The 21,986-nt window shown below is 40.4% G+C and overlaps 1 protein-coding gene across 1 annotated transcript in view; it reads right to left on the bottom strand.

Annotated features, from left to right (window-relative positions):
• Positions 1–20,457, bottom strand: part of PAWR (pro-apoptotic WT1 regulator) — a 128,277-nt gene extending 107,820 nt beyond the window's left edge. The window contains exon 1 of the mRNA XM_039235546.1: positions 19,844–20,457. Within this exon, the coding sequence (XP_039091477.1) occupies positions 19,844–20,368 (525 nt within the window). The 5' untranslated portion in view covers positions 20,369–20,457. The remainder of the gene's footprint in view (positions 1–19,843) is intronic.
• Between the last annotated feature and the right edge of the window lie 1,529 nt (positions 20,458–21,986).

The following is a 21,986-nucleotide window of genomic DNA, read 5'->3' on the forward strand; positions in this document are numbered from 1 at the left end:
CCAGACTACAGAATATTATTCAACACTAAAAAGAGTTATGAAAAGATATGGAGGAAGTTTAAATGCATATTCCTAAGTGAAAAAAGCCAGTGTGAAAAGACTATATACTGTATGATTCCTATTATATGACATTTTGGTAAAGACAAAGCTACGGAGATAGTTAAAAGATTAATGACTGCCAAGTGTTGGGGGGAGGGTCTGAATAGATGGGGCACAGATGATTCTTTTTTTTTTTTTTTTTTTACAAATAGTTTATTGTCAAGTTGATTTCCATATAACACCCAGTGCTCATCCCCACAAGTGCCCTCCTCCATGCCCATCTCCCCCCATCCCTCCTCACCCATGAGTCCTCAGTTTGTTCTCAGCGTTCAAGAGTCTCTCATGGTTTGCCTCTCTCCCTTTCCCCCACCATTTCCCCCCTTCTTTTCCCCCATGGTCCTCCCTTAAGTTCCTCCTAATCCTCCTATACGTGCAAACATAGGATATTTGTCCTTTTCTGCCTGACTTATTTCGCTCAGCATAACACCCTCAAGGTCCATCCATGTTGCTACACATGGCCAGATTTCATTCTTCCTCATTGCCAAGTAGTATTCCATTGTATAGATAAACCACATCTTCTTGATCCATTCGTCCGTTGATGGACACTTAGGCTCTTTCCATATTTTGGCTATTGTGGAGAGTGCTGCTATGAACATTGGGGTACATGTGTCCCTACACATCAGCACTCCTGTATCCCTTGGGTAAATTCCTAGCAGTGCTATGCTGGGTCATAGGGGAGTTCTATTGTTAGTTTCCTGAGGAACCTCCACACTGTTTTCCAGAGTGGCTGCACCAGTTTACATTCCCACTAACAGTGTAGGAGGAGGGCACAGATGATTCTTAAGGCAGTAAAACTACTCGGTATGGTACTATAACAATGGATACATATCATTACACATTTATCCAAACTCACAGAAAGTACACCACCAAGAGTGAACCATAAGGTAAAATATAGACTTGGGGTGATATCAATGTGTCAGTGCAGGTTCACCAATTGTAACAAATATACAAATCCGGTAGAGGATGCTGAAAATGGGGGAGCCTATGCATGTGTGGGTAAAGTAGATATACTGGGTATCTCTTTACCTTCTATTCAATTTTGCTATAAAACTAAAACCAAAATAAAATTAAATGGGTAATTAATTTTAAATTAAAATGCCTATCTTATGGGGGGCACCTGGGTAGCTCAGTCAGCTAAGTACCAGGGCCTAGACTTTGGCTCACATCATAATCTCACAGCCCTACACCGGGCTCCACACTGATATTGTGAAGCCTGCTTGAGATTCTCTCTCTATGTTCTCTTTCTCTCTTTCTCTCTCAAAATAAAGAAATAAACGAACTTTAACAAAAAGTCCATCTTAATGTGATACTATTACAAATTTTTTTCTTGAACAAAAAAATCCAATTAAGAAGAGTGAAAATTCTTCATAAAAAAAAAAAGTCAATGAGTTTCAAAACACTAAAAATAGCTTATTCAGGGGCACCTCACTGGTTCAGTCCGTAGAGCATATAACTCTTGATCTCTGGATCATGAGTTCAAGGCCCACACTGGATGTAGGGTATACTTAAAGAAATAAGTAAACAAACTTAAGCTTTGCTTAAAAAAATAGCTTATTCAATTTCATTCTGAAAAATTCCATTTTACATTTAAAAAACTGGACTTCCCTGAGATGCAAATGTTGCAAAGGGAGTAATTTACGAAACATCAAGATAACAGCAATTACTTATAACTGACTCCTATACCTAAACAAAATTTTTGGCAGTTATTTTCTAGCATTTATGTTCAAATATTCTCTGGATATCTGAATAACATTGAATAACAATATTAAAAACCACAGTTCACAATTTAAAAAATGGCTATCATAAATTGAACTCCAAATTTTAAGTCTATCTCAAGATTTTGTGATGTTAGAGCAGAATCTAGGAGAAAACACAATTTATATATGAAATCACTTATCTATCAAGACCTATGTGCCACATTCTTGATAACCATTCTTAATTGTACATAGCAAGCAATGAGCTAAGGGTTGATGATACTAAATTAAGTAAACTCTCAAGGAAAACTACGTTGAAAAAGAAAACATCATATTCAAATATTCATTTCATAACCAGCTATAGTCTAAAGATTTGTGTTTGCTCTTTTAAACTTGAATTCAGCAAAACGAAGTGTTGAGAAATGTAAATGAAGTCTTTTTTCTCTAATCAATTTCACCAATCTCAAAACTGAAGCCCTTCCTTGCAAGAATGATGTGGACGGACTTCATTGACAGAGAAAAGGCTGCAATCCATATGCTAGAAACACAAGACCTATGTTCTGTGTCCTGAAGGTGGAACTTAATTAAGGCTTCTCTGAATTCAATCTATTGCCATCTAGAAATGAAGCCAGGCAGAAAGAAAGCACTTAATGTTTACCCTACAACATCTCACTGAATCAATAAAGGAGCATCCCTTTCTAAGGATCTTTGGAAAGTCAAAGATAGATTTGATTCTTTGTGAAATCATTTGATCATATATTCAGAGGAAAACCACATAAAAACCACAAGTGTAGACAAAAAGTGATATGATTAATATTTTAACACAAACATATTCTAATGGACATCATCAAATAACCAATAGTATCTTCTCAAAGTTTTACAGACACCTTGTAAAGTTGTACACATTTTATGAAAATACCATCAGTAACTGAAGGATTTTTTGGTGTTCTTCTTTTGGAACTTCCATTAGAGCTTTGGCATATTCTTCTGAAAAACCCATTCATCTGATAAACATTAATTCATTACCTCATTTGTGTTATAACTTCTTAATAGTAACAAATGTCATTTGAAGGTAGATAATAACTTTTTTAAAAATCACGCCCAGTCATCTGGGTAACTCAGGTGATTATATTAAGTAATATAATTATTATGTGATCATAAAATGAAACATTAGAACCTTAAATACATGTTGCTAAAATGAAAGTAGCTAGTCTAAAAAGGCTTTATGTTGTAGTATTCCAACTATATAACATTTTGAAAAAGGCAATACTACAGAGACAGTAAAAACATTAGTAGTTACCAGTGGATATATCGAACAGGTACAGCACAGAAGATTTTTAGGACAGTGAAAATATACCCTATGATACTCTAATGGTAGATACATGACACTATGCATTCAACAACCCCCCGCCCCCCCCCAAGAAAAACTGTACGAAGAGTGAACTCTAATGTCAACTACGAATTTTAGTTAACGTTGGTTCATCAGTTGTAATAAATGTACCACACCAATGCAAGATGTCAGTAGGGAAACTGGGGACTGAGAGAGAAATGGGAATTCTCTACTTTCTACTCAATTTCTCTATAAACATAAAACTGATCCAACATGTTACTACCAACTAATGTGAGTGGTTCAGATGATCTAGAGTAGAGCTTTGTAGTATCAAACAAACCACCAATTGTAATACCTGTACTCCTCTACAGAGTGCTTGAAAATTGAGATTTTATAGTATATACTTTCCATTATTAACCTTCTAATTAATGTAATTATAATGTAATTCTGTCAAAGTTCAAGGAGAAATTGACAAGCCAACAGCAGTAAACATCAATATATCTTCTAAGAAAACAACAGATCAAACAAATCAGAAATAAGGTTAAATAATTTGAAACACAACTTGGGAGACTTGACGGAATAGAAAATATTTAGAATTCTATACCCAGAAAATACACCATCTTTTCAAATACCCCAGGGACATCTACTGAAACCTCCTGTGCATTAGGTCATGGAGAAAATTTGAACAAGAAAGACTACCCAAAGAACATTCCAACAACAAAATCTCCTTAATTCTACCATCCAGAGATAATCACTGTTAACCAGTGCATGGATATCTTTCCAAACCTTTTGCTATGCCTCTGACTCTCATATGTACCTTTTACCTCAAAATAAGCAGGAAAGAGAAAAACATCTCTTAAAACAAAATGCTTAAAATTAAAAACCTGAAAGTAAGCTAACTATAAGGATGTCAACTGTGCTCAGGCTAGTACTAAAAGGTGACACCAACTGTACTATAAACTTGGAAGCCCAGGGGGAAAAACATCAAGAGGCAAAGTTGGCAACTAATTCTTCAAATGAGAAATTCAGTATGGCTTATCACCTCTGTACTTCCATTTTCTCCATCTGAAACATGAATAGCACTGACCACCCTGGAGTTTTTCTAAAAATTTACCAAGTTAATACTCACAGAGGACCAGGTCCAGTAAGCATGCAAATGTTATTAAACATGGCTTGCTTATCCTCAAGGGCAAATGCCCTTTTCTTTACCTACAATCAAAATAATAAAGTATTCTAAAAGCCAGTTTGCAACGTAAGTGATTTCCAGTTTAATTATGGTGTTTGAAATTATCATGTAACTCATAGTAAGCTCCCCTAAGCACTCCAACTGAGGACAGTAACAGTAAATTAAAGACATAACACTGAGCACATTAATGAACTATATTCTACTAGAGTGTTCTAATGGTTTCACATACAATGTCTCCCTAGCTGGTGTGTACAACAACCTCCCAACTCATTCCCTTACCTATGTTCTCCTCTATGACCTATTCTACACACCACTGTCCAGTAGCTGATCTTGTTAAAATCCTGGTGTCACAACTATTAACATATCTTCCTGGAGGTTCTCCTATAGGCTGACACATCAAGCTTAAAATTTTCAGCCCGGTTTTTAAGAACCTTCAAAATTCTGCTTCCTAATTTCTCTATTATTATTTCCTAATATATCCCTTTATTCCAACCAGGTTGCTAACACCTTTGTACCTCTACCCACCCTGCTCTCTCAGTCTGAAATATGACTCTCTTCATCTCTCCATTTCTTACAGTCCTTCAAGATCAGCTCAAATCTTGCACTCCCTCCTCAAAACTTTCTGGACCATTCTGTTTTCTAAGATCTCTCACTTCCCTGTACTAACAGCAGGGCATAACATTTCATTTAACTCTATTACACATTTTTTAATATTTCAAAGTTATCTTACATAATCTTTTTTCTCCAAATTAGATTATAAATTGCTCAAGGACAAAATGATGAACTAGAGTTCATTCAAATACTGAGTGCTCCAATCAGAACAGATATAACAATTCAAATGCCCGAAAGGCCTACTTCAGTGTCTAACATGTAATATGTACTAAGACTATAGAAAAATGTATTATAGCTTTATCAGAACACCCAAATTATGAAGCACCTGGGTGGCTCAGTCAGTTGAGCTTCCAACTCTTGATTTTGGGTCAGGTCTTGATCTCATGCTTCATGGAATCAAGCCCCACATTGGGCTCTTTATTCACAATGCAAAGCCCACCTGAATTCTCTCTCTCTCTCTCTGCCCCTTCCCTGCTCACATGCTCTCTCTCTCTCTCTCTCAACATAAATAAACTTAAAAAGAAAAACAAATTATGAAATATTCTGTAGCCATTAAAGATAACAACATAATGAGGCACCTGGCTGGCTCAGTCAGAGGACATGTGACTCTTGATCTTGGAGGTCACAAGTTCAAGCCCCAGACTAGGTGTAGAAATTACTAAAAAATATAAATAAACTTTTTTTAAAAAAGAGTAACACAGCTATATATTTACTGGCATACTAGGATGTTCACAAGATACTGAAAACAAACAAGTTTAATAGTATTTGTAGAAAGATTAAATTTCTGAATATGTATTTTTTGTGTGTATGCCTAAAATATACTCAAGAATTGCATACCAAAACTACAAATGGTTACTGTTGGATAGTAGGAATTATGTTTATGAAATAAAAAATATGTAGCAATTAACATCTCCTTCAAAAAGGTTTTTAATTTTTTTATCTCTTTCAAAAAGTTTAAAAGGAAATAACATGCATGATAGGATCATATTAAATAGTTTATAAAAATGTACATAAAATAGAATTCCATGCTTAAAAATAAAAATGGAAAAACATGTCAAATTGATATAATCCATAGCTAATCTTTGCACAATCCTGTTTTTGCTATTTTATTTCTAATTGTCTACAAAATGAATGGGCATTACATTTATATCATCAAAAATAAATAAATACTGGGGCGCCTGGGTGGCTTAGTCGGTTAAGCGTCCGCCTTTCGCTTAGGTCATGATCTCGCGGTTCGTGGGTTTGAGCCCCGCGTTGGGCTCTGAGCTGACTGCCAGCTCAGAGCCTGGAGCCTATTTCAGAGTCTGTATCTCCCTCTCTCTCTGACCCTCCCCTGCTCACGCTGTCTCTCTCTCTCTCTCCTAGAAATAAATAAAAATATTAAAAATAAATAAATACTATTCCTAAAATATGGATTAAGGAAGCACTTGTTTCCTCTAATAGAGGGCAGAAGGAATGAAGGGGAGGGGAACATTTTATGGAAGTTGAACAAATAATATGTGAGAAAAGTTTCAAAGGCAATGGTCACCCTTTAGCACCTGTATTCCAAGCGTCTATATTGCAGGTTAACTCAAAGAATGTGAGAATGGAATAAACACCAGCTTTTAAATCAAGTACAGGGCAAAGTCTAAACCCAGGGACAATATGAAACTATAAACTTTTCCATGGTAACACTCAGTACAGAATCTGGCAATTTAGTATCATCAGAGCCCCCATCTCCACTCCTGCTCCTCTAAAAAAAAATCATTCCCAAATCTATCTACAGTACAGAATTATTTTCATAATAAAGAGAATTACTTGGGTGCAACTTTATTTAAAGGCTATCCTCTCATCTCTTTTCAACCAATGTGGAAATTTGGATTTATTTATTCTATTATATCCATGCAATTTTTATAGGACTTTGTATTGTTTACTATCCTTGAATAGATACCTACCTTCAAACAAGAAAATCCTCAATGACTTCAAATTATGCAGGCAAAAGTTTTTCATTCCAGGAGGTGTCAGAGTTACTGTACACAGGTATGGACAGAGGAAGGAAATACCTACCCAACAATACTAACAGAGAACAGCAGAATTAAAGTCTGAATTCCTTGACGTGACATTCAGATCCATCCCAATTGGTCCATATCATTCGTCTACAGCTGTTCTCCATTCTCACTCCACCATGAATCCTCTGCACATCAAAGTTTCTTCTGTTAGAAGATATCCCTTCCTCTTTCCAATGATGATAACCACTGTGTGTGCATTGGCACCCAAACAAATCTACAGTCAAATTCAAGTTCTGTTGAGCCTTTGGGCAAATCACAACTTCTTTGAGGCTTCTTGTAAAATGAGGAATATATTTTTTAAATCTGCCTTGTAAGTTAACGTGAAGATTAGAAATAATGCAAAGAAGGGGCACCTGGGTGGCTCAGTTGGTTGAGCGTCCAACTTTGGCTCAGGTCACGATCTCACGGTTCCTGATTCTGAGCCCCACATCGGGCTCACTGCTGTCAGCTTGTCAGAGCCTGTTTTGGATCCTTTGTCCCTCTCTCTCTCTCTCTGTCCCTCCCTCGCTTGTGCTCCCCCCAAAATGAAAAAGAAGTATTAAAAAAAAGGAAAGAAAGAATGCAAGGAAACCTCCTGGCTCAGCGCTAAGCATACAGGAGGTTTGTATATACAATATAATGCTACTGTTTCCTGGCTTTGTGCCTTCACACATGCTATTCCCTCTACCTAGAATGTTACTGTGTCTTCCCTCCCCACTTAGGAAATCTTTCATATCAATCAAGTCATAAGGCTTAATATTGCTTTATCTTATGTAAAGTCCTCCTTGACTCCCTCATGTAATTGATGGCTCCCTTTTCTGAGCTGGTTCAATACTTTCTTCTTTTATCCATCATAGTTCTCATGATACCAGATTCTATTTATCCGTTATGAACTGAATATCTGTCTCCCCAAAATTCTTATGTTGAGATCCTAGTCCTTAATATGACAGCTTTAGAAAATGGGGTCTTTGGGAGATGAGGATGGGGCCCTCACAAATGGGATTAGTACCCTGATAAAAGAGATCCCAGATACTTCTTTCACTCCTTCTACCATGTGAGGACAGAGTGAACCAGGAAGCAGGCTCTCTACCAGACATCAATTCTGCTGACACCCCGGACTTCCCAACCTACAGAACCGTGAAAAATACATTTCTGTTGTTTATAAGCCACCCATCTACGGTATTCTGTTATAGCAGCCTGAACTAAGACATTATCTTTTTCTCTGAGAGAAGACTGAAAGTTCCTTAATATTCACCTTAAGACTGGTGAATATGCAATTCATCTTTGTATCATCTAGCACTGAACCTGGGGCATAGCAGGCACTCAAACGTTTCTGAGTAAACCAAGTAAAAGAGAATCTAACAAAAGTGCTATAACATCAAAGGGAGAGAAATGACAGGAGCAAATGCTACAGAGAAGTCAAATAGGTTGAACATAGGAAAGCCAGGGGCACCTATGTGACTCAGCTGTTTTAGCATCAGAGCTCAGCTCAGGTCATGATCTTAAGGTTTGTAAGTTTGAACCCCACATTGGGCTTATTGCTGTCAGCACAGAGCGTCCTTCAGATACTCTGCCCCCCTCTGTCTGCCCCTCCCCCATGTGCTCTCACTTGAAAATAAATATTTTTGGGGCGCCTGGGTGGCTTAGTCGGTTAAGCGTCCGGCTTTCGCTTAGGTCATGATCTCGCGGTTCGTGGGTTCGAGCCCCGCGTCGGGCTCTGTGCTGACTGCCAGCTCAGAGCCTGGAGCCTGTTTCAGAGTCTGTATCTCCCTCTCTCTCTGACCCTCCCCTGCTCACGCTGTCTCTCTCTCTCCCCTAGAAATAAATAAAACATTAAAAAAAAATTTTTTTTTAAAAAGAAAATAAATATTTTTTTAAAATTTAAAAAAAAGAAAAGAAACTATCTTATTTGGCCATTAGGAAGTCACAAGCAACCTTGGAGAGATCAATTTCAATTATGTAGCAAGAAATGAGCAAAGAAATGGGAGTGAGCAAATGAAAACAATGCCTTTAAATTGAGCAATTAAAATTGAAAAGTTAAGTAGAAGGTGAAGCAGAATTAAGGGAACATTTATTTCTTCATGGCAAGATGAACCAAGAGGGAAAGGCCAAGTATTTAAGAAAGAAAGAAAAAATAAGCAAGATTAGTAAGCATGGTACAGTTAACTCTGGGGGATGGGAGGGTAAAAAGGTAAAAAAGGTTGAGGATAAATTTTCCAGCTACAAGCATTGTTAGGTAATTTTCTAATATCAAGGAAACACCTCTCAATCCATCCATTCCCTTCCTATTCTGCTACTATTGCCCTAACAATCAGTATTAGTATACTTTTTTTTATTAGTATACTCTTAAGAGAGGAGTCTCATCTCTAGTCACATCTGCTCCCTAATCCTTTTCCAACTCATTACTTGATCTTCTCAAGCCACTGGTTCACATATTTTGGATAGATGAATGCGGACATGCACATAAATGTATAGATGTATCCATGTGGGTATATACATATACACTAAAGTATTTGTTTACAAAACTGTATTTGTTCCTATGCAACTGATACATTAGGGAGTTAAATTTAGCATTATACAAATTTTGCATCTTTCGCCCAAGTGAAAGAAACACTGATAAGCACAGATAATGCAACCCAGTGTCACAGAAATACACAGAATGCACACAGCTCAAACATCTGCCAGTTCACTGCTTGTGTTACAAGCCATACCCATCCACATCTGGTTGTTACAGTTTCAGTACAATTTCAGATAATCCTTCCTCCAACATTTCACAAATTGCCACCCTTTTAACATCCACTTCTCTAAGCAAACTCGAATCTGTTTCAAGGTCAAGTGTCATAATTATTGTAGTATTCACATATTTCTTAACCATTTAACATGTGTAAAGTTGTGCTAGTCTTCACTACATTTATATCTTTTTACATGTGACTGACAAAATTTTTGAGTGTTATACCCCTAAACTCCATTTTTCCATATGTCCTGTAGACTTGTGTGACTACGCATATATGATGAGTTTTAGGAACTTTTGTGTTGAGTTATAACTTACACAAATTTATAATTACTGCACATCTGATCACCAATTTCCCAGTGAAATCAAAGGCTATAGAGGAGGTTAAAAAACAAAAGACATCTCTCACAATTATCTGAAGGTCCTAGTACCTACGAGACACTTTGGAAGACCCAAACGCTTGTCTTAAAGAATGTTCCAGGAAACATAATAATGAAAAGAAAAAACCATATTGCTATTTGTCCAAAGACAACTTACTTATCTGTCAATCAGACAGGTACACAACAGGGAGAAGTAGTAGAGTCCTTTACCAATGAAGTAATCCTTAAGTATTTTAATATCAAATAACACAAACATCCATCCTTAAAGACAGAAAGTGAGATGGTGGTTGCCAGAGGATAGGGGGAGGGTAGAATGGGGAGTTACTGTTTAATAGGTATAGAGCTTCAGACTTACAACACAAAGAGTGATGGAACTGATAGTGATGATGGTTGCACAATAATAGGAATGTATTTAATACAATGAATGTATACCTAAAAATGGTTAAGATTCTATACTATTAGCATTTTACCACAATACAAAAAAAATCCCTATATTGTACACCAGAAACTAATTTTTTAAAAAATCCATACTTACTTTTAAAGAGCAACACCATAAAAATACTCATGATAAATAACAATTAAATACACACACAAATCTGTATCATGGGATTCCAATTTTTATGTAGATACAGAAAAAAGGATTAGAACCAAATATTAATATAAGTATGATAACATGTGATGTTTCTTTACCCTTTCTTGTATTTCCACAAGGAACTACAATGAAGACATTAGTTTTACCAGCAGGAAAACATTAAAGATTATTTAAGTTTGGTGTGGATCAACTTTTGCTTGCACTGTAGGGTGTCAAGAAGTTTTGTCACAAACATGAAACATAGAGGCACCTGGGTGACTCAGTCGGTTAAGTGTCTGACTCTTGGTTTCAACTCTGGTCATATCTCATGGTTCACGGGATCGAGCCCCGTGTGTGGCTCTGAGCTGACAGTGCAGAGCCTGCCTGGGATTCTCTCTCTCCGTCCTTCCTCTGCTGTGCTCTCTCAAAATAAACTTTTTAAAAATCTATTTAAAAGATTATCACAGAATAAACTTTATCATCCAATTTTCACATGGGAGGTTCTGAACTCAAAGCAGTTTCTACTTTTGAGGTATATAATTTTGCTACTTTAAGAAATTATATATTCTTACAATCTCTTTTTTTTTTTTTAAATGTTTTATTTATTTCCGAGAGACAGAGAGAGAGACAGCATGAGCAGGGGAGGGTCAGAGAGAGAGGGAGATACAGAATCCAAAGCAGGCTCCAGGCTCTGAGCTGGCTGTCAGCACAGAGCCCGATGCGGGGCTCAAACCCACGAACTGTGAGATCATGACCTGAGCTGAAGTAGGATGCTTAACTGACTGAGCCACCCAGGCACCCCATCTTACAATCTCATTCAGACATGGTGCCTAGGATATTTTTAAGTAACTCAAGAAGAACATGATAGATAGCTAAGGCCTGATTCTATACCAGTAGGTATATGGCTGTAAACACAAACTCCTAAGACTTAAACTGAAAGTTCCCTCATCAATAACCAAATACTTTAAGAAACAATTAGCTAGGGGGGCACCTGGGTGGCTCAGTTGGTTAAGCATTTGACTTTGGCTCAGGTCATGACCTCACGGTTTGTAAGTTTGAGCCCCATGAGTTTGAGCCCCACATCAGGCTCTGTGATGACAGCTTGGAAGCCTGGGTCCTGCTTCGGATTCTGTGCCTCCCTCTCTCTAAAGGCAAGTGCTCAAGCATGTGTGCTCTCTCTCTAAAATAAACAAACATTAAAAAAAAGAAGAAACAATTAACTAGTGGGGTGCCTAGATGGCTCAGTCAGTTAAGTGTCCGACTTTGGCTCAGGTCATGATCTCACAGTCTGTAAGCTCAAGCCCCATATCAGGCTCTGTGCTGATAACCAGGAACTTGGAGCTTCTTCAGATTCTGTATCACCTTCTCTCTCTCTGCCCTTCCCTCACTTACGCACTCTCTCTCTCTCAAGAATAAACAAACATTAAAAAATTTAATTAAAAAAAGTAATCAATTAGCTAGCTAAGAACACCTATGGATTTAATATGTGAGAGTAGTAAACAAAAGAGAAAAAGTCATACACTTGGGAATATTTTGATAAAAGAGAAAAAATCTGTTTTAAGAGTTTCAGCTACTAATTATTAGACACATTTACAAATTTAATTACACACTTTCTCTTAAAGATATGTAAAAATGAAAAAGGAATGAAAGTGAAGTTCAAGTTACATATTAAGTGTTAGAGGGTTTTTTTTTTCCTAATGTCTAGGCTTCTAACAAAATCAGGACAAGAAGCAAGGCAGACACAACATTTTGCACAAACTATATATTACATAAATGTTTATGGTGCTCTGAATTTCCAAGTAGCTCATGCTGTTAAATGTCTGTTAAAATGTCTATGAAGTTTTTAATTAGCAGGAAATAAAGAATTTTCAACATCCCAGTAAGAAATTTCCATTAGACATCAACAATCAGTTATCACCATAACCTACACAGTAGCTATAATTTATCATTTTATCATTTTTATAACATTTTCAACATTTTATTTTATTTGATTCTTTTAACAATCCTGTTAGATAATCAGTATCAATTGCATTTGACAGATCAGTAAACCAGTACAGGACATTTAAGTACACTCAAACTTCGGGGTGTACAAGACTCATTCAAGAAGATGTTAAAACTCTGCAGTCTCAGGTAACCCCTGCCTGCTCCCAGGCTGAGGTGAATCCCAGAAATCTGCGTTTTAAATAAACAATGCAGGTGACCCTGGTACAGGTTGTCCCCATTCCCATACCCCCCCCCAGCCATATCTTTTAAGACACTAATTTAAGTAACATGACTAAGGCTATACTTGGTTTAATACTCCATTTTTACTTTGAATCAAAGTTCCCAAATGTTTAGATAGTAGAGCTTTGCAGATCTCCATGAAAGACGTGCAAAATTTTAAGCAAATTAGAAATTCTACATTCAGTTAAATTAAATACCTCTTATACTAAACTTCTATACAAACAAGTGGCAGTAATTTTAAGAAACATAGGGGCACCTAGGTGGCTCAGCTGGTTAAGCCTCCCACTTCAGCCCAGGTCATGACCTCGTGATTCATAGGTTCAAGCCCCACATGAGGCTCTGTGCTGACAGCTCGGAGCCTGGAGCCTGCTTCGGATTCTGTGTCTCAAGTTCTCTCTGCCCCTCCCCCACTCGTTCTCTGTCTCTCTCTCAAAAATAAATAAAACATTAAAAAAAGGAAGAAAGAAACATGAAACCAGGGTGCCTGGGTGGCTCAGCTGGTCAAGCATCTGACTTAATTTCAGCTCATGTCATGATCCCAGGGCAGTGGGATCGAGCCCTGCATCCAGCTCCATGCTGAGCAAGGAGTGTGCTTAAGATTCTCTCTCAGGACGTCTGGGTGGCTCAGTAGGTTAAGGATCCAACATCAGCTCAGGTTATGATCTCACCATTCGTGGGTTCTAGCCCCATGTGCAGATCTCTGCTGACAGCTCAGAGCCTGGAGCCTACTTTGGATTCTGTGTCTCCCTCTTCCTCTCTGGCTCATGCTGTCTCTCTCTCTCTCAAAAAAGAAAATAAACATTAAAATGAATTTAAAAAAAGATTCTGTCTCTCTCTCTCCCTCTGCCCCTCTCCCCTACTCACATTCTGTCTCTCAAATAAAAAATAGGGGTGCCTGGGTGGCTCAGTCAGTTAAGTATGCAACTCCTGGTTTCAGATCAGGTCATGATCTCACAGTTTGTTGAGTTCAAACTCCATGTGGGGCTCTGCACTGACAAATAGGAGCCTGCTTGGTATTCTCTCTCTCTCTGCCTCTCCCTTGCTCATGCTCTCTCTCTCTCTCTCTCTCTCTCTCTCTCTCAAATAAACAAACAATAAAAATATTTTTAATAAATTTAAATAAATATCCAGACTTTAACAATAAAAAAAAACAAAAAAAACCCAGAAAATTCTACAATTATTTCATGTTCTCTACGAAATGCAGGAAAAGGTGACATTGAATTATTTGACTACTGCTGCATCTTACAGAGTGAGAAGCTAAAACTTAGGTTCCATTGGCTCTAAAAATATAATGAAAAATGAAGATGAAAATATTAAAGCACTTAGAGCACAATTTTGTGAATATACTAAAAACCATGAACTGAATACTTTAAAGGATTAATTTTATAGTATATGAATTTTATCTCACTTTTTAAAAAGAAAAAAGCACTCAGAAAATTTCAAACTTTAATATTTGTCAATCATTCTAAACTTCTAAGACATGTATTAGTATTGCTATTAAATATCAAAATTATTTTCCGGCCTATATCACAGGTGGTAACAACCAATGTAGAAATAACAACGAACATAAATAAAGCCACCAACTTGACAACGATTTTAAATAAAAGCTTTGATGCCACTGTTCATATGTTTATTTGCTCCCAATTTTTTCTAATAAAGTCCCACCTTACCTGTCTTTCATTATAGAGCTATTTTCCAATTTTATTAGTAATATAAATTTCTAACTTTACATTTTACTCCTAAAATTATCTTTGTCTTTCTTAAGCTAGGTATATAGTAGATAATATAATGAAATATAATAAGACAGTTATTAAGCACCACGCTTTAAAGGGAGACTGTCTTGAGGTGCCTGGGTGGCTCAGTCGGTAAAGCGTCTGACTTCGGCTCAGGTCATGATCTCAGGGTTCATGGGTTCGAGCCCCTCGTCGGGCTCTGTGCTGACTGCCAACTCAGAGCCCGGAGCCTGTTTCAGATTCTGTATCTCCTTCTCTCTCTGACCCTCCCCTGCTCATGCTGTCTGTCTGTCTGTCTGTCTCTCTCTCTCTCAGAAATAAATAAAACATTAAAAAAAATTTTTTTAAAGGGAGACTGTCTCTACTCTACTTCTTACCATGTAAGTAACTAACCTCAGGCAAGTAAGTTACTCTTCTCTGCCCCATTTTCCCATAGGACTGTGGTGAGAATTAAATGCACCAATACATACACAGTGCTCAGAACAGTGCCTAGCACTCAATAAGCACGCCATAAATGCCATCTACTTTAATTACATAATTATTTTTATGGAAAAAGACATCTCCGCTTAGACAACTCATTACAAATCCTAATATTAAAATTTCAATTTCAATTTACTTTACCAATGAGTTCAAACATTCAGGAAAACTGGGCTTAATATCTTACTGAGTAGCCTTGGTGTTTATACTATATCTACCCTACTTACAAGTCCAATTTTCTCCAACCTTGAGTCACTATTAGCTCCTCTTCTGACTCATCACATAGAAAGGTAGACAGTCTGGTATATAATGGGCATACCAAAAAGCATTTCTTAATCTACCTGGATTTACATGGTTTACTTAGTAGAACTTGTCCCATATAATGTTCAATAAATATGCTGAATAATTATGACTTAAAATTATGCTCACTTAAAAATGCTTTCTATATATTAAACACTCCTTCAAACTATGGAGTAGGTGTTTTAACCCCATCTTGACAGAAAAACAACCTATCACTCAAGTAAAAACAAAGATTCACATTTTCTGACTTCTAGCCAAAAACAGATTGTGCTGATGGCCTGGGGTTCAAAATTTTCCCAAGTAAACTAGAGATTAGAGGGTCAGAAGCAATCTCTGAGCCTACAAATTTGACCTTAATTTCTAATGAGTTCCTTTTTACTGTTTTCTCCATTCAGATGTTTACAGTACTTAAGATAACCTGTAATAAAAAGTTATAGAAAAAATAAAAAGTTATAGGGAAATAAGCTAAATAACACAAAACTGGTTAATTCTTAAAAATGTGTGCATGAGCACATACACAACCACACCAAAAAAAAAAAAAAAAATTAAAATATTGTTCTAACCACTTATCACTTTCCATGTGATCCTGAGTTATTTAAACTCGTCAAGCCTCCATTTTCTCCTCTGGAAATGAGGATATAAAGAGAAACTATAACTACCACATGAGACTGCTGTGAGCATTAATTAAAACAACATAAAGTACCGTAGCTAACCACAATGAAAACAGTAAGCTTCAATATATGTTAACTTTGTATTTAAATCAAAACTTCAGTATCATTTGACCTCTACCTATTGAAATATTTTATTAACCATCTCTGTTAACCACTCATGCAAACGTATTCAATGGCAATAACTTCATAAGCACTCCGAGAACAGAGGTGGTACTGCCTAGGATCTCAACTATCCCCCTCTTCCTCCTCAGGTTAGGTCCCCAGCTCAGGAAAAAGGCTGTACTAAACATTATACTTCCCACAGTTCCCCATATTACTCGAGAGGCCCTGTGGGCAAGGCCTGTGTCCTATTCATTTCTGTATCCCCAGACTGCAGCCCAATACTTCTTAACCCTGACTCACAGCAGAATCACATGAGAAGCTTATCAAAATATTGATGCCTGGGATCCATCCCAGACCCATTAAATCAAAAGGGGCTCAGGGAGGAAGAAGGTAAGTATTCTGCATGAGGAGTATTTTTTTAAGATCCTCACATGATATTAATGTGCTTCTACAATTAAAAACCACTGCACTCTGAGATTTAAAACACTATATGAACAAGTACATATACACGTATATATGAATATATGTATAAATATATAGGTACAGAAATCTAAGTTTCAGCTCAAGAGCCTCATCACCAGTAGCTTTTCTCAGCCCCAATCACCTCTTCCCTCTAAACACAAAACATTTTTTTTCAGGTTTTTATGTTTAAGTAATCTCCATACCCAGTGTGGGGGCTCTAACTCACAACCCTGAGATCAGGAGTCACACGCTCCACTGACTAAGCCAGCCAGGCACCCCTATGCACAAAATATTTCTAATAAACAATTTGCTGTGTTAAGATGGCTTTTCAACTGTTAACTCAGTACTTAAGTTTTTTCATATAATTATGCCTTATCCTTCTTCCCGGATTATAGTCCTGCTTCTTGAGAATAGACACTGCCTTACTCTTCCTGTTTTTTTCCACAGTCCTTACCATAGCGCCTGAACACAGACATGTAATAAACATCTGACTGATCTAATAAATGTATACCAAAATTACTGGCAGGAATAACCAAATAAGCCAATTTGAGCTCTTCCCCAAAAAAGTAGACAAAGTAAAAATTAATTTAAAAAAATTGTTTTACATATCTAACTTAGTAAACAAGGACTAAAGTTTGTCTCACTAATGAACATCTATAGATTTGCACTTTTTAGTACAGTCATCCCAAGTACCATCCCACACAGCTTCCCATCCCCATCCATATCTAGTTTCAGACTTGCGTCCCTGCTAATGCTATCCTGTGGCTGTGATACCTTTAGCTGTTGTCAGGTACCTTTACAACAATTTTATAATATTCCGTAATTAGTTAAGTAAGTAACTAATAAGTAACTAATAAGAAAGTCACACTGAATGTGTCATAAAGATGTTTAATAAATACTTCTTGAAAGAACTTAATGTTCATCATCCACAAAAATAGGTTTTTGAATAGGCTTTGTATGCTACTGTCCTAATAGAATCTTGGTTGAGAATACTGTCTGAAAATGAGTCTTTCTCAACACCACATATCATACAAGTCTATTTTTGAATATTGACAGATTGGTAGTTTTCTGCTTTTCTGATATTTACACACCTGAAAATTTTGTAAAATGTGATAGGACTTCTTAAACCAAGAGTGCTGTTATATCTACACAAGAAACTCCACCCCAACTGACATTCTCAATGTTGAAACTAAGAGAAATGAATGGCACAATTCTAAAAAAAACCTAAAGAATATAAAGACGCCCCAGTTTTAAAGTTTTGTGTCATATATTTACCACTATTAAAATAATCTTTACAACTTAAGTTGTTTTTACAAAACTATGAGGAGGCACTCAAGAAGTATGCCTGCTAATTAGACCCTGCGGTAAAACATTACCATGTTTTGTTGCATCCTACAGCAACAGATAGAGCCATAGTTACCACAAAAAGAAAGCAGTCCTCAATTCCCTATTCAATAAAAAAGGTTCAAATTCCACAGACAAAAAATGGTACCCTGGGTTGTTTGTTTTCAAGAAGATTAAATTTAGGAGTTGCCAACACCCCAACGAAAAACATTCCAGAGTATTAGACTCAATTGTAATGGGGAGTGATCTACATTCTCAGCACTATGTTCCCTAACCAAAAGCAGGAGCATTAACAAAGGAGATTTCTGAGGATCGCGCATGATACACCACACTTATTTCCCCCGGTAAACATAACGCTTGTTAAAAACAAAAAAAGGTACTGGAGAAGTAACAGTTCTAGTACAAGCAGCCTGACCAAAAATGAAGTTTAACATCTGCCAAGATATTTCCCAAAATAAGACCCCTGTCAGATGAACAATGAGGAAAAGGCTGAAAATGACTAATTCTTTTATTTGGACCATCAGCTACTTTTAAAAATAAAGTTCAGGAATGTAGCCTTTCCAGAGCCCTGTCTTTAGTTTCCCCTTAATCTTCATACTTTTAACAACAACAACAAAAAAAAACCCTAGAAATGTGATTACCACTCTCATGAATTCCTTTTAAAGCAATTTAATGAATAACAGATCTTTTGTGCAAGTAGCAAACCACAGAGGACAGTTTTCCTGGCTGATAAAAATCTCTCTGAAACATGCATATAAAAATATACCCTTCAAAGACAAACTTTGATTTTCCAGGTATGGAAATCATGTTAACACTTTAAAAAGTTGGGTATGTTTGACATACACCCTAGCTTACTTTGAATGGCTTTTCCTTGAACCGCAATTGGAGTTAGTAATTCTTAGTATTTACTAGGTATCCAAGCTGAATAAATTAGAAGGCCACGAGAAGAAAAAAAGAGTAAAAACCTAACGAGCCAATGAGAAAACGATGCAACTTCTCTGGGTGAAACAAGGCTGTGGAATCACTTCCCAAAACCCGTGCGCTTCTATTAAAGTAACCAAAATCTGCTTAGGATTTTCTTTTTTTTTGAGAGAAGAAATAGGTGCGGTTACACACTAAGTAAAAATGTGTCACCACTCACGCTAATAGGAAGATGTTGCTGCCTGCAGGAATGTGGAGACTGCTCAAAAATACAAAACAAAAACAAAAACCCTACCACAAATGCTTTCCAAATACGCAGAGCCAAATACTTAAATACACGGAAAGATCATCTTAGCAAAAAGAACTGTGGGTTGCTACAGCGTTTCTATTGTCCTAAGTATCACTCAGAATAAACTGTGTGTGTGTGTGTGTGCGCGCGCGCGCGCGCGTTGGGGAGCGCTCTTCCCAAAAGCCGGCTTAGATATGAAACAGTGCATATACTCATTCAGATATACTCATCGTGGATACACTGAAAGATAAAGCTGGCTCGGATAGTGCTAAGGCCACGTTTCTTTACAGGTGCTATTAAACACTGTCAAGAGAAAAGAGATAAACAATCTGATAACTTCGGAAGGACACGTGGGAAACTAAACAGAGTATGTCGTCATCACCATTAATCAATTTTTCTAACCGATGAAGCAGAAACAAACAACCCTAAGTGGGCAAGTCCTGGAGCCACGAGTAGTCTTCCCACCGCCGTAAGGAAGGATCCTGAATCTGCGACCTCAGCCAGGAAGCCTGAAAACCACGTGTCCCACTTCGGGTTTGGGGAACTTCCCAGGAAGCATTTGTTCACAGTAAACCTCCATCACCCTCTGCCTGCTGAACTCAGCGAAAGGATAAAAAGTCCGAGCTAGAGCCGGGCAACCCTGTCCCCGCGGGGCCCCGGGGAGCTCCCTCCGCGGCCCCCGCCCGCTCACCTCGGCCGCGGGGATGTTGACCACGCCGGTGGAGCGACGCTTCTCGCGCAGCTTTCTCTTCTCGATCTGCCCCTTGCCCTTCCTGGCACTGGGGCCCGAGCTCTTGCCCTTCTCCGGGGCGCCGTCCCGCTCCTCGTCGTCGCCCCGGGCCGGCGGTGCCCCCGAGGTGGAGACCGCGGCCGCCGAGGCGGGAGGCGGCTCGTCCTCGGGCCGCCGGGGGCCGGGGGCGGAGCGGGGCAGCGCCGCGGGGCCCACCGCGCAGTTCACGCCCCCGGAGCCGGGGGCGGCAGGTGCGGCCGCGCCGCCCGGGACGTTGTTGTTGAGCTCGCTGGCCGCCGCGGCCGCCGAGGTGCCCAACGCCCCCGCCGGGGGCTTCCCGCTCGCGTCACTGCTGCCCCCGCCCGCGGCGGCCGGGCCCGGGGGGTTCTGCTTGGCGCGCATCTTCTCGCGCTTCGCCTTCCACTCCTCCAGGAAGTCTGTGGTGCTGCCGCCGCCGCTGCCGGTCCGGTAGCCACCGGTCGCCATATTCCCAGCGGGGCCGGCCGGGCTCTCACCTCAGGCCGCCCGGCCCGGCTCCGGCCGCCGCCGCCTCTGCCCTCCCGCGGCCGGGAGGATGCGAGGGAACGACCCCCGGGCGCGGGGGCGGCCGCGGCTCCCGCGGCGGCCGGCGGGTCTGAGGGGAAACACAAAAGGGGGCGGGGAAGGGAAGCGTTAAGGTCCTCGCCTGGCCTGAGGGGGCTGCCCCGCGACCCGCCTCGGAGCCCCCCGCCCCCGCGGAGCGCGGTGACCAGTCCCCGCCGGCAAGTGGCTGCCGAGTCCCCACCCTACAAAGTTTCTCCAACGCACCTACACGGCGGGCCCGGGCGATCACCGCCCCTCGAGGGGAGGAGAAAGGGACTGTCCCCACCCCCGGTCCGCCCGCCTCATCCCCACCGGGGTCTGCGCCTGCGGCGGTAGGGGGACCGGGGCCAGACCCCGCCACCTGTCGGCGCGTTGGCTCTCCTGCCCTCCCCGCGGCCACGTCGGCCGAAGGTCCCCGCCACCAACACCTTCATGCCTGGGCGAGGCGCGAAGCCCCTGGGCGGCTTGCGGAGGAGGCTGGACGCGCACAGACACCAGCGGTCCAGCCGCTTCGGGAGGACGGGTGCGCGGGTCGGGCGCGGGCTGCCCCGGCAGCCCCTTACCTGGGAGGAGTTTGGGGGGACGAGGCGCGGGTCTGGGAGTCGGCGGCCAGGTGAGCCGACGCAGCGGCGCGGAAGGAGCTGCGGCAAACTTGCGGTCGGAGCTCCCGGCTCTCCCGGGCCAGGAGGGAGGGAAAGAGGGAGGGAGCGAAGGGCGGGAGGGGAGCCGAGCGGCGCCGAAGCGCGGGCGGAAAGGGCCGAGACGGCGCGCGAGGGGCGCGGCGCACAGTTGGGGGGGGGGGTCGTGCCCGCCGACGCCCCGCCCCCGGCGTTCAGGTGCGCGCCGCCTCGTCCCGCCCGCCGCCGCAGCCCGCCCCGCGCCCGCCTGTCCGACCGCGCATTCCTGGGCTCGCGGCCTCGCGGCCTCGCGGCGGCGGCTCGCACTCCGGGCGGGACGGCGCTCCACGCCCTTCACCCCGCTCCTCTTCTCCGCCTCCCCGTCTCCCACCACTCTTCCTTTTAAGTACAAGACCTATTCTTCGAGGGAAAATCTCGCATGCTGCTGGCCGAGGGGGAAAATGCAATCAACTTGTGATGATTCAGGCCTGACTAGCCAGGATGGGAAAAAAGTCGCGCGTCACTTTTCCTGGTCGCTGCCGCTTTTCAGACGTACGAGAGCAGGACAAAATACGAAACAAACCTAAACCCTTCCTTCTGAAAAGGCGGTGGCCTCTGGGTGAAAGGGTCGGCTGAAAGAAGGAGGGGCTTAACTTACGAGCGAATTATCAAGGGTTTACTAGTATCTTAGGCTTGCAGGAGAAAACTGAAAACTCATTTTGACAGTGTATTGCATTGGCATCTTATTCCTATTTGGAAATCTCCTTTTAGCCCTGTCGCTACACCTCTTCTTTACAGAGAGTGAATTTAGCAGCAAGGCTCCCTACCCAAATATGAAAGCTGCGTTGATGCTGATTTCAGGTGGGCTGGGGCAGTGATTGACTGATTTTTCTGTTTTTTTAACA

This window comes from Hyaena hyaena, unplaced genomic scaffold (assembly GCF_003009895.1).
Source record: "Hyaena hyaena isolate Hyena2069 unplaced genomic scaffold, ASM300989v1 scaffold_99, whole genome shotgun sequence".
Lineage (NCBI taxonomy): Eukaryota > Metazoa > Chordata > Mammalia > Carnivora > Hyaenidae > Hyaena > Hyaena hyaena.